General features: G+C 40.1%; 1 protein-coding gene across 2 annotated transcripts in view; it reads right to left on the reverse strand.

The window, feature by feature from the left end:
• The window catches only part of DOCK10 (dedicator of cytokinesis 10), a gene marked incomplete at its 5' end in the record, with an annotated part of 193040 nt that overhangs the window by 81636 nt on the left and 97629 nt on the right, over positions 1-13775 (reverse strand). For both annotated transcript variants that reach the window (XM_084243250.1, XM_084243251.1), the window contains 4 exons: positions 2155-2277; positions 7537-7619; positions 7842-7964; positions 8149-8370. In XM_084243250.1, coding sequence (XP_084099376.1) covers positions 2155-2277; positions 7537-7619; positions 7842-7964; positions 8149-8370 — 551 coding nt within the window. The remainder of the gene's footprint in view (positions 1-2154; positions 2278-7536; positions 7620-7841; positions 7965-8148; positions 8371-13775) is intronic.

Raw genomic sequence — 13775 nt, forward strand, 5'->3', positions numbered from 1 at the left:
CTTCACCAATAATCAAGGAGCCTTTCCTGACTGGTTCTTCTGCTCTCTTCCATCTTTATAAAATGAATGCACGTGTTGTTACCACCCAGCCCTCCATCCACATCCACTCCAGTTCTCATGTCCTTGCATTGCAATTACCATTCTCTTCCTGCTCTACTGAAAACTTCTCACCAATTTTCTTCCATAAGTAGGCGGAGGAAGCTGAGGACATTTTAAAGTTTTACCTTTCAAGAGACCTACTTCAAAAGGTGGTTTAGAGCTTGCTCTCTCCAGCTTGTGAGAACTGATTATTAAATTATCAGTTATTTTGTCTGCTCATTGCTAAAATATAAGGTGATGTGAACTTGCCAATAAATAAATATTAAACAGAAAGTTAATTTTTACTCCATTTCAAGCACTTACTACTACATTTACACTGTGCATTTGAGGTTTTTTCATCTCTCTGTATGGTGAAATGGGTGTGAAATACTTCCCAGCTCTATGTTTTACGATGCTCTTCTGGCAGCTTGAAATCAATGCAAGTGCAGGAGAATTTACACCACAGGAATTGGCCATCAGAAAAAATCAGATTTTTCCCCTCTGGAGAGTCAGTTGATAAACATTTATTAGTATCCTCTGAGGATGGTGGTCATGGGTCTGAGATATCCATGAGCCACTTAAAGTCTCACCAGAAAGGCAGTGGGGTTTAGTGTCCTTTTCAACTGCTATGGTGATAACTTTGTGATACACTGATAGTAAGGATTCTGTGAGAGCTTGGTGTTTTCCTGTTTACATGAGATCACCCCAAAATCTTTTGTGCATTTCCTTCTGCTCAGCATTATGAATGTCATGCTTCATTGCATGAGCACAAAAGTAAAGAGGAAAAAGAATTTCTACTTGAGGCTGTAGTATCCTGGGAAGCTTGGGGTGGGGGCTTTTGACCAGGAAGTCTGAGAATTTAGAGGTGAGGGAGAGCGCCCCATGTAAGGAGTGGTCTTGTAGGATCCCAAGAAAGGGATATTCGTTTATGGCCTCCTTCCAGGTTTTACTTTTCACCTTTATTTAGCTTTCAAAGATTTATATTTTGTCCTCCTTCTACTATGTAGATAGAAATATATCCCCCTACTGAAGGCACAGAAGATATTAATCATGCTTGTTTCATAGTAATGTATTTTATAATTTTATCAAATTAATTTATAGGAGACTGTTGATTCTTAGATGGGAGAGATGATTAGCATTTGGGAAAGAGGCAGAGGAATAATAATAATCCTGCATGAATGAGGGGACTTAGGTAACTCATTCGTCAGGAAAGATCTTATTATTATCATGAGATGTTGAATGTATGGCAACTCATTGAAAAATGTTGGGGCTTTTATATTTTTCTTCTTTTAGCACTGACTTCCATCATCTTTTCCAGAAGCATTTGAATGACAGAAATAGTATGAATTACTGTATTCACTGCATTTCTTTGCTCTACGGCGTTTCAAAACGTGATTCTAAAATTCCTTAACACTCTGCTTATTGAGAGGTGGCCATGTCCCCTTCTCTTGAATCTAGACTCTGTGACAGCTTGACAATGTATTATTTCAGACAAGGCATGGGGACAGCTTCTCCTTTAAGCAACTGGCAGTGATCACTTTCTGTCCTGTGGGACACTTACTCTTAGAACCCGGTTACCATGCTATGGGGAAGCCAAAGGATCTCCTGGAGCTACTCCCTTGAGAGGCTTCCAGGAACGAAAATGTTGGTCTCCAGTCCACAGTCCCAGTTGAGCTCCCCGTCAACAGCCAGCAGCATATGCCAGCCGCCACATTGACATTGACCTCCCCCAGCTGATGCTTTGCGTAGACGTGACCAACTTTCACCCATCTGTGCTCAGACCATGGATTCAAGAGCAAAGTAAGTGATAATATTATTTTAAGTCACTAAATTTGGGGATGGCTTGTTATATAGCAACAGATAACTAAAATACTTCACACTCCTTCCATATAATTCTTGCAAATGTACCCTGGTGGTGTCATTTGGGCATATGTGTGGTCATCTGCACAGCAGCTGCTTTCTGGGGGAGTTTAAACATTTGAGAGTCAGGAAATCAAATGTTATTTATGCAGAAGTAACACATCAATCAAAAGTAACACTGTACTGTCAATTTAAAGAGTATATCAAATATCCTACCTTCTATAATCTGATACCAGTTTCAGGAGATCCTCTGCTGAAATCTTGCTACTTTCTTGTCTATACAGTGGTGAAAATCTTGAGTCTCTGTCCACATTTCCCTGGTTGTCCTTAAAGACTGATCTGAAAAACAACAACAACAACAACAATAAATTTCTTCGGGTATCTGGATATTTTTATGGGGGTGCATTTATAAGGTGACAAAGTTGATTCAATTTCCCATTTACAAGTTTAGAAATCTGAGAACTTACAAAATGAAAAGACAAAACACTTCTTCAACAAATGTTTTATTTACACATTATCCTTGTTATCTTTATTTTCTTGTTTTAAAGCCTATGTCTACAGTGACAGCCTCTCATACTAGAACTACATTTATTTATGTCACACATTTAGTAATTGACATCAAGACTTTGGAGTACAAGGGACTAGAGAAGAGTAGCAACACTTGTCATTCTTTTTCATCATTTCCTCAAGATATCTTAGCCCTGAGAAAGCCAGGATCATTTCACTTTGGGTAGTACCATTAGAATTCAGGAAAGGGGCCTCCCTGGTGGCCTAGGGGTTAAGTCTCAGCGCTATCACAGCTACGGCCTGAGTTCAATCCCTGGCCAGAGAGCTGACCCACATGGTGCAGGATACCTCTCCAGTCTTGCTCCCCTCAGCAGTGCATTTCAGTAAATCTGCCTGTTCTGCTCCCACTCTTTCTCTGGTGAATCCTCTCCCACCCTGTACCTCTAGCTGATACCCAAGTTCTTCTACATAAGGAAAAAAGAATTACAGGAAAGGGATGGGGTTGTATATGTGGGTGTAGAGTGCGATTTGAAACATCTTCATGGAGATAAATGTCCTAATCTTTAGGACAGATACAAAGATAAAATAGAGAATACTTGAGTCAGAATTCTGTATTAAATAAAGAAAACATATGTTTAATATATATAGTCATATTTTACCTTCCTTGATCTATTTCAATGGAACTACAGAGACTTGGTTAAAATACTTAAGTTATTTCCATCCAGATGATACAGTAATGTCAGACAAATACATTGCTGACAGGCAAGTGCCCAGCATGCTGACAGTCAGTTTTTCATCCTCACAATTCATCATACTGTGTCCATCAAAGAAAATTAGACCCATGTGTGATTGATTTTTCTTTAATGCTAGAGAAATGCTGAATTTTTATTTCTTTTTACTTAAGGGCCTTCCTTAGAATATTTTATCAATTTTCAACCAAAGGTTCAATGCACAGGCTGAAATGGTCATTTAAATGGATTGGCGCTTCAGTGTCAAATAATATAGACAAAGGGCTGGGAATTTATCAGAATGGTATTTTTAGACTCCTTCAACCTTTCCATTTTTTTTGTGTTAAGTAGAAAGTGAAGGTTAAAAAAAAAAAAAAACAGTCCCTCTACCAAATGATACTGGGGAAACAATGACAATATTTAATGCGAACATACTTTTTACTTAAATATTACATTGGGCTTTTGTCTTTGTGACCTATTGACACCAAATGACATGTGTCCCAACCAGGGAGGAAGCTCAACTGAGCAATTGTTTTCTTCGTTAACTTGTCACTTCAAATATAGTGCAAGATGTGAGTTGCAGGATTCATTTTTGCTCTTCTCCATAGGTCTGTCCTGGAAATTCCTCACTTGCAAGAATGCACAGTAAAGAGAATGAGGATCCCAGCATCATGGAGATGCTGCTGGCAGTGCTGGGTGTCCTGCTTTGGTAAATGTGCTCACTGGACAGGGAAGTCAGGACTGACTGTTCTGCACAGATGACTACAGGATGGCCGGGAAGCTATGTCCACTTCCAGCAGCCAGTGGAGCAATGATCTGAATATCACGAGGTTCTCAGAACCAAGACAGTGGAAATCAAAAGAAGAAACATTCTGTTTAGCCTCAAGCAAAAGAAGCCCAGGAGTCCTCGAGGGCTTTATTCATAAGCAGTGTGAATAGCTGTGATGTACAGAATGAATTAGACCTTTTCTGTGTGTCTTAGTGGAAGACAAAATGTAAAAGTAGTTGTCAGGCAGCTTAAACATACTTTTAAAGAATGAATTATCGAATCATTTGAGCTACAAAAAGGCAGAAGGAACCATGAAGGATGCACTCGAGTTTCTAGCCCTGGAAAGATTCAAACAGAGGCTGGACAAGCATTTCTCGGGGATGTGGCTGTCAGTCGGAGACCCTAAAATAGCAATTGCTCTGTGTGCCTTCTATAAGGGTGTAGATAAAGGAACATATTTTTTTTTTATTTTAGTCTCCATTAGTTTGAAAGAAAATCCAGGGTTGTGTGCTGGTTCATTTAGAATGTCACATGAGACAGAGTAAAAGAAATTACCTGGCATACATTAAGGGCTCTGAAGAGTCCACTGAACCACACAACACATCTGGAAGGGTTGATTTCTCCCAAATGAAAGTGTGTAAAATACCCCCTATAGCCATCTGGATGTGTTCTCTTTACCTACCCCAAGGATAACTCCTTTTTTTTTTTTTTTTGGCTGTAAAATGACACTACAGCTGGTGTGAAAAATAAGAACTTGCTCCACATTCCCTTTGGCAGAAGCACTCAAAGTGATGAGTCTTTGTGTGCTTTCTGCAGGTGAGATGATTGGATCACTCTGGAAATGTGGTCGTAAGCTGAAGTGTCAATTCTACGCCTTGGAGTAGCAGTTGATTATAAGAGCCAATGAGGTTTAGGGTACACTCAAAGCTAGACTTTGAGACTGACTGCAATCTAGAAAACGTAATGGGAAGGACATGTATCCAGAGAATCAGCAGTGTCAATAAGGTACACAGGTGTGTCATTAAGGTATCCAGGTGTGTCAAGAAGCTGGCACATGTCAAAGTGACATGAGGAGCAATGAGCCTCTGCTGATTCGATTGACATTTATTTGAAGCAGTTTCCACATTGTGAAGGGAAAGTTAAAGTCTTCTTTGGCTGGATCTTGTATCTTTATGTGTATGGTTTGATACTCCCAAGGCCGGTGTGCGATCTATAGAACTCTGCTGCTGGTGATTTTCTCAGTTGCTGGAGGTACTTATGCAAATATAAATCATATATTTATACAGGTGGTGTGGGAGACTGTTTCCTAACCTACAACCAGACCACTGGTCAGGCACTAAAATAGCATGAGCTTGTGGGTTTCTGGCTTTCCTGCCCAGATATAATTACCTCAGTCATCTGTACAGGTGTCAGGTCACTTAGAAATTTCATCTTTCTTTCAGCATATTTTCCTAGACAACTTCAAAGAAAGATGGTTCCTTCTTTTCCTAGCAGTTCAGTTTCTTTCAATAATGGGTAACATTTATTTATGTCTCTCTCTGACAGTCTTCTTCACTGCCCCAAATTTACCTGCAAGAGGACTTGTTGCGGTGACTATGATCTCCAGAGGTGACTTAATACAAATCACGATTAGAATCGTGACTTCTCATAATGGCTATTTTTTTTAAACAAATTATTTTTTTTATTTATGCATATAAGAGCTCTGGCACAGGCCAGAGGTGTGAGGGGGTGGGGGTGGTGACAAGATTCACCAGAGACAGAGTAGGGAACAGAACAGGCAGATTGACCAAAGTACACTGCTGAGGGGAGCGGCGGGCGAGCCAGGAGAGGTCTGCTGTGCCATGTGGGTTGCTCCCCAGCTGGCTGGGAATCGAACTTGTGCTGCAGAGGCTGTGGATCACTTCATAGGCTGCGTCCCAACCCCTGTACCACCAGGGAGGCCCTCATAATGCTATCTTTTATTGGGTTCCTGTCTGTGCTCATTCAGCTGTGCAACAGTCAACCAGGTATTAGCATTCCTTTGTTGTATATTTTTAAAAATTAGGCAAAGACAATCTGTACATTCTTGTCTGATATCACTTGGTCAGTAAATAGAGTTGAGATTTTGCACGTAGGTCTAGCTCCAAAAAAGCCGCTGTCTAAGCCCTCAGAACAATGCTGGATTCTTAAGAGAAAATGTGTACAAGACTGTGATTTCAATATATCAGAATATTTCCCCTTAGCCAGCAGGCCTCTTCCTCTGCTTGCCCCAACAGGTTTTCGGGTGGGAATAAAGTTGATCAACATGAAAATAAATTAGGCCAGTGAATTATAACAAGTTATCCACTCTCCTGAACTTTATGGCAGTTAAAATCAATCAGATTTGTCATAAAGCTCTCTGTATATCTAAATAACATCTTTTTCAAAAAGAATATCCTAGTTGAACCTGTCAGAAGAGAGAAAAGGAGAGAAAGTGATATTTCTGATCTCTTTTATGACAAGTGCTTTTTGCACTAAAGTAGCAATTACCGCCCTGGAGATGGGGGCTGTTGGCTTCCCTGTGTAGGTGGGAACGTTGAGAGCAGAGAGGAAACTTGCCCAAAGCTGTATGTAGCCTGTGAGTGGGGTGCGACCTGGACTGTGCTTGCGAAGCCTCTTTCTCTCCCACTCCAGGGTCACCTGAGGACAAACTAATTCCCAGGGACTGTATGAGTCTACTCACCACGTTTCCCCTCCCCACATCTACCAGTCCCAACTTTAAGGAACAGCCTCAGATCTGTAATAGATATTGGTGCGTTTACTCTGGTTATGCCCATCACTGGGTACTGTGAGATCTGAAAAAAAGCATAACTAACAGGTTTTCTCTGCCCTCTAGATTGTAAAGTCCCTGCCATTGGGACAATATTATCAACATTCAAATAAACAATAAATAGGCTGATTCATCTTTTTTTTTTGTTGATTTGGCTTGTACACTGTACACTGCTGACCCCTTATGTCCATGACAGGTTCTTCCTTTAAGAGACTCTTCTACTAATACAAATGCAAAGCTATTGAGAGGGACAACAGTAATTCAGCAGATTCAAAAAGTAGAATTTGCTCTTTATGCAGATGTTACATGTCTAGGAGGATGATTCTGCAATCAGCACTCATATAACTCAGCACTTCATCACAGTCAGCTGGCATTGATAAAGTTGGCATGCTAAGCAGCACCAAAATCAAAGAGAGCTTAAATGATGAATTTAATGGTTTCATGAGGACATCCATATATAGAGCTCTATGCATAGATGAAAACATGCAGATGCATAAGAAATCATAGTGTGGACCACTTGCTCTCAGGACCGACTGATGGCAAAGTACCTGATAAGCAGTCACACATTTGATTTGATCCTGCCAGGAGCCCATAACATAACCGGTCATGCCCACACTACTACGAGTTGTCTCAATAAATTGGTAAACCATATATCAGGGGAGTTCAAGGTGTTTACGAAGACGAATACATGAGCATTCTTCTAGATGTTGGTATATTAAAAAAATAACACACGGATGTTCATATCAGAAACTTCTCATCAGAATATAAATGCATTTCTGTTCCACTGGTTGCAACTCTCAGCCTACCTCACTGCCCAGGCAAATGGCATCCGGTATTTTCCCAGCTTGCTGTAGAACTGCCTGTTGGATTTTAGTATCTTCTGTGCACACTGAGAAAAAAGATAAAAATATTATTTAGAATATCACCTTTCACAAATTGCAGGTGTATACAAACCAAGAAAATCTATAATTTGAAAATTTCCTGGATATTTGTTTCACTACTTTGTGACTATATCAAGAAAAATGTGGATAAAACTTGTTAAGTCATCAATCCAGTATGACTGCATTTCTTGAAAGCAACAGAAATGACTTCTAGAAACCTCTGGATGTACCTTGTTGGAGTCAGGGTTCTTAATATAAGGCTCAGCTCCACTCGCGATGCTTCCTGTCAGCACTTTCTCAATTTTGGCCACCAGAACAATTTCAGAATGTGGATTGCTTACAGAAAATATAGCCTGAGGGCAAAGAAAACAACAAATAAGCATTCAGGAAACCAGACTGAAGACATTTGCAAAATTCCACTGTCTATAAAGAGCAGCTCTAATGGAATTTTTGGGGGGACGTTGCTATTTTTATGTAATTGGTAAGAACAGTGGAACAAGAATTTTCTGTCTCATCATGTGGAAACCCAAGTGCAACCTGCTTTGGAAATTTCAGCCATTCTTCTGGAAAGCCCCTGACACAAGGCTCCTCCAATTGTCTGGGAGTGACAGTGTCGATGTTCCCATTTTCCAAGGGCAGAGAAGCCCCAGACAGCATCTGCCTGACAGTCGTGTGGTTTAGATCCATGTGGAAATCAGCAGAAATCTTCCTGCTGTCTCTGAGGTCATAAAGGGCCACACTCACAAAAAAAGGCTCAATCTGTAGGAAACAGAAAAAATTGGTAGTTTTGACATAAAATCATTACACATGTAATGGCTTCTTTAGTAGATTATTTAATAAGATGGTAGATAAAATGCTACCATGTATATGTAGTTTAATATTTCTATGTACAATATAATTATATATTCTATAATACATCTTATAGAGCCTAAATATATCTAATGCATACATCTATTTTAGATGTAATACATCTAATCCAATCTAATTTGCAATTGGCCCTTGAGCAACATGGAGGATAAAGGAACCAACCCCAGTACAGCTGAAAATCCACATATAACTTTGAGTCAGCCCTCTGAAGCCACAGTTCTGCACCTAAAAATTCAATCAGGGCCTCCCTGGTGGCGCAGCAGGTAGAGCGCAGCGGTGTGAAGTTGTCCGCAGCCTCCGTGGCGCTGGTTCAATTCCCACCCGGCCTGGGGAGATACCCACATGTCATGGCAGACCTCTCCTGTCTCGCAAGCTGCGCCTCTCAGCAGTGTATTTCATCAGTCTGCCTGTTCTGTTCCTTGTTCTGTCTCTGGTGGATCCTCTCACCCTCCCACGCCTCTGGCCAATACCTCAGTGCTTGTATAAATAAATAAACCTTAAAAAAAATTCAATCAAGCAACATCCATGAATACCGATCCCACAGATAGAAAAAAATCTGTGTCTAAGTACAGCTATGCAGTTTAAGTGCATGTTGTTCAAGAGCCAACTGCAATCATACAATATTCATATATATTGTATTAAAATATATGCTATAGTATACATTTATAATACATACTTATATACGAAAAATAAATTGCATATATAATATTTATAAGAAAGCCCCCAGAATCCTTTCTTCCAGCAGGTGCTGCAGATCCCAGTACTGTATTTCACTGGTTTCTTCACTCTAGATTATTGCCAAATATTCTTTCTTTTATTGTACTACATGCACGATTTTGGCTTTCTGGTTATTTCCTCTACACTTTTAAAAAATACTGCCATCTCATGTGCCGTGCTGCTTCCTCATATTCAGACATAGAGCATACTTTTTTGGGCAGTTACATCCCACACAAATATTTGATTTTCACTGTTCAATATATCAGGAGCTCACAAAGTCATCTACCCCATCCAATACATGCAATGTTAACCTGTATTCTGGTAATGTTGGTACCTGCTGGTTTTCACCACTATAAAGTCACTGTATTCCCTTTAGTAAGAAATTAATTTATACTTTTTAAGATGTAGTCTGAGATAACCCAATGTCCTGCTCCTCATCCAACCAGACCCACACTGATAACTCCTGCAAGGATCAAGGACCATCGTAAGGTCCTTCTCCTGCATTTATTTACTCATTCATTTATTAATAAAAATGCAGATTAGTGCAGATTAGACTATTTCATTCAATAGCTTTCAATGCCTTCTATTTGAGGACCATTTATAGTGACCCTCAAACTGCCCCGGATCTAGCTAACGGCACAATCTTCAAGGTAACGCCTGTATCTTAATGGCAGGGATGCATCATTTCTTGAGCACTTCTTTACCCAGTAAGATAGTCTAGGATTATTTTGCACATTCCCTGCAGATTTCCATAGAGCCCAATTCCTTTTAGTGTGGGTGACATTCAGAAACCAAGATCTGGATGTTTGTTGTGCTCATTTTACTGGAATACACACACACTCACACATATATGCTGCACCTCCCCCTGCAGTGACCTTTAGGGCTAACCGTCCCTAGGTCCGGCTGGGCAACCAGCGCTCAGGGGGAGAACAGCAAAACCCTACATACCTGCTGCACCTCCCCCCGCAGTGATCTTTAGGAATGGCTTTCGCCAAGGTCCCTAGATCCGGCTGGGCAACCAGCAGGGGGGGGGGGGGGGGACAGCCTGAAGCAGAGCAAGTGCAGCAGAAGTTCCCTGAAAAGGCAGAAGCTTATCAAAAGATAACGACCACCAAGAACCACTACAAGAATGCTAAAAATCTTATCCCTTCTTTCTAGAACTACAAACTTTAATCCCTTATCTGTCTTTCTAAACTTCCTTCTTTCTTCTATAATGGTCATTGTTTATTATGTAGATCACCTCCCTGATGGTGATAGACTGAGCCCATGAGCAAGCTAATTTCTTTGATATTCATTCCTGTGCTTTTGGAAAACATATATATACTGGTCACAAGATTTTCACTCTTGAAGTGTGTCTGTTTGTCATTTCTTTCGCCGACTCCCTGACCACCCTGCACGCTTCTCTCAACCCTGAGGTGGCCTCATCATCTACTGCTGTGCTGGTCTGCGGCACATATACATGCACATGATAGTCAAATTTCTAACTATTTATCTCCATCTTTACATGGATATTCATTAAAAATCTTCTGATAGTTCCATTTCCTTTTTTTTTTTTAAGATTTATTTCTTTATTTATACAAGCACTGGGTACAGTCAGAAGTGTGGGAGGGTGAGAGAATACACCAGAGCCAGAGCGGGGATCAGAACAGGCAGACTGATGAAGAAGTACACTGCTGAGGGGAGCAGCAGGCGGCAGGAGAGGTCTGCGTGCCATGTGGGACCCTCCCCAGGTGGCCAGGGATTGAACTGGCGTTGCAGAGGCTGTGGGCAGCTTTGCAACCCAGCACTCAACTGCTGCACCACAGGGGAGGGCCCTGATAATTCCATTTCTATTCCAAATCTTCAAGGGTTCTTTTCAGCCTACCCTCTACTTTATTTATATTTCCTCTACTAGTGGAAAACTGAGCACTCCGTATCACTAGTCTACTCATTTGTTCAATTTTCTTACTGGTTGCAGTAACTAGTCTCCCAAGCACAGAAGCCATCTTCTCTACCTGCCTCCTTTGCACCTCCCTGTCCAGTACCCATGTCCTGATAGTCCCAGGGAATCCCACCTCGGTGCATCCACATGGCCTTCTCCTCACCATGCTCTGCAGCTCTTGGGTACTCACCCAACTCCTAGACTCTGTGACTGCCCCTGAACCTCTCCCCAGCAAGGAAGGAAGGAAGGAAGGAAGGGGACAGACATAAAGACATGGAAGAGCCAAGGATCAGAGCATTAGCATGAGATGAGAGTGGAGACAAAAACTTAGAACATACTTATAGGAGATGCCTTTGAGAAACATCAAGGAAGGGTTTGGAAATCCATTGAGTGTGTGTGTCTGGTTGGCTGAGAGGGGTTCACAGGAGCATAAAAAAAAAAACAGAAACGGGCCTCCCCGGTGGCGCAGCGGTTGAGCGCTGGCTTGCGAAGCTGCCCGGAGCCTCTGCGGCGCCGGTTCGATCCCCGGCTGTTCCCCGGCCACCGGAGGAGGGTCTCGCATGGCGCGCAGACCTCTCCTGCCGCCCGCTGCTCCCCTCAGCAGTGTCCTTCGGTCCTTCTGCCTGCTCTGCTCCCCGCTCTGGCTCTGGTGAATTCTCTCACCCTCCCGCGCTTCTGACTGTACCCAGTGCTTGTATAAATAAATAAATCTTTAAAAAAAAAAAAACAAAAAAAACAAAACAGAAACTCCCAGGCTGGGGGATACAGGGACTAAGTGGACAATAACACCATTCACTAAATTATAAGATGGAGATAAAAAGATGAATTCCATATGCAACAAAGAGAACCATCTGCAGGACATTCCAGAGGCAGTTGGATATATGAATTTTGAGTTTAGTCAAGGAAATTATGCTGGAGATTTGGACCTGAGGGATTTTTGCATGTGGGATCCTGTTTAAGTCGTGAAATGAAAAGGAATCAAATGGCATTCTGGGCAATAGCAACATGTAAAAGAGGGAATGGAAAGGGAAATTAGGGAATGGAAAGACATTTAAAAACACTATCATAAAAATTTTAAAATGCTGCTGAGGTATCATAGAAAATGAAGAAGAAACATTCAAGACAGTTTTCAACTATGGAAACATCAAATGCAATGGAGAGTAAATAAACTAAGAACTGAAATAAATATATGCATCTATAATTACATACATACGTACATGTATAATTATACACATATATATGTAATTACATGTGTGCATACATAATTTACTACAGACTTGTAAAGATGGAATATGCTTATAAAAAACCAACAGTTCTACTTTTGTTTATGCTGCTTAATTTTGAATTGATCCTATCACCTGTCAGTATTGTGTTTTCGTAAAACCACTGTATACACTCAAGCTGTGGAATTGCTGAATGCTTAATTGGGATATCATGTTCTTTGAAATGTAGCTAACTTATAACAATAGTGTTAGCTGAATTCCTTATTATTAGCAATACTTCTTAGCTCTCTTTCTGTTAATAGAATTAAATCATATAAGATAGAATTACACTTGAAATTCTATAACTTACTTAAAACAAAACAAAAGAAATAAGTTTTATATTTTACCAATTTAATTTAGAAAAGCTCTTGGCTTGTGGTAGTGGTAGTCATCCACGAGTCAGAAAATGCAAAAATTACGTAAAATGACTTAGGTAAAGAACTCAAATATACTCAAGGTCAAAAGAAAAAGACTTATTATTTTTTCTTCATTGTTGCTTTTTGATTTTCATTTCTGCTTAGTGAGTGGAAATAAATTACTTGCTTTGATAATCCATCAGAAATTAAAGCCCACGTGGTGATTCACCTATTTCTTCCAACCCATCTTTTTTCAACTTAAATGTCAAATCTTACCTTTCGAACCACTGGCTTTTCATAAGCACTCATTTGAAAAGCAGCCCAAAGCCTAACAGATTGAGTCATAGATTTCTTATGTTTAGAATTCTGTATTCTTGTTTTAAAAAATACAAAAACATGAAATTTTCAATGAAGTTCTGCTGCAAAACAGCTTTATGAGTCTGGATTTTTGGAATCAATTCCTATTTTCAAAGAAATATTTTATATTATAAAACCATCAACATGAATTTGGCTTTCAATCTACGGAGTAAAAAATTATAGGTTGTCAAATGTTTCCTCATCATGAAAAAGTTCTTTCAAGGAAGATTTTTAGAAATTCATTCATTAAATACAGTAGAGGACTTTCCAGTAACTTGGAGAAATATTTCAATTAATTGAAAAACATGCTCTCTAATTTAAAAACAATGAATTTTAAAACAGCTATCTTCATACAAATGTGTCATTGAAAAAAACAAAGATTTTTTAACAATAACACCAAAACATAAGAAATTGAGCTCACCTAAGACTGTTTCATTAGCTTTCTATTTTGTTGATAATCACAAGGAAATTTTTTTTTTTGAAAGTACTTCCCTGGTTTTTAACATTGCATCAACTATAAAATAGAATGAAACAATATAGACATACAAAGCACTCCCAATAACTTGCCCATCTGCCCTGACAGAAAAAGACATCTGGAGGGTTCTCTGAAAGTGGATGTGTCTCACCTGCCTGGCCAGACTGGCCCAAATACAGTGAGCTCTGAATGTGGGTTTTAGAACAAAG

This window comes from Talpa europaea, assembly GCF_964194135.1.
Source record: "Talpa europaea genome assembly, chromosome: 1".
NCBI lineage: Eukaryota > Metazoa > Chordata > Mammalia > Eulipotyphla > Talpidae > Talpa > Talpa europaea.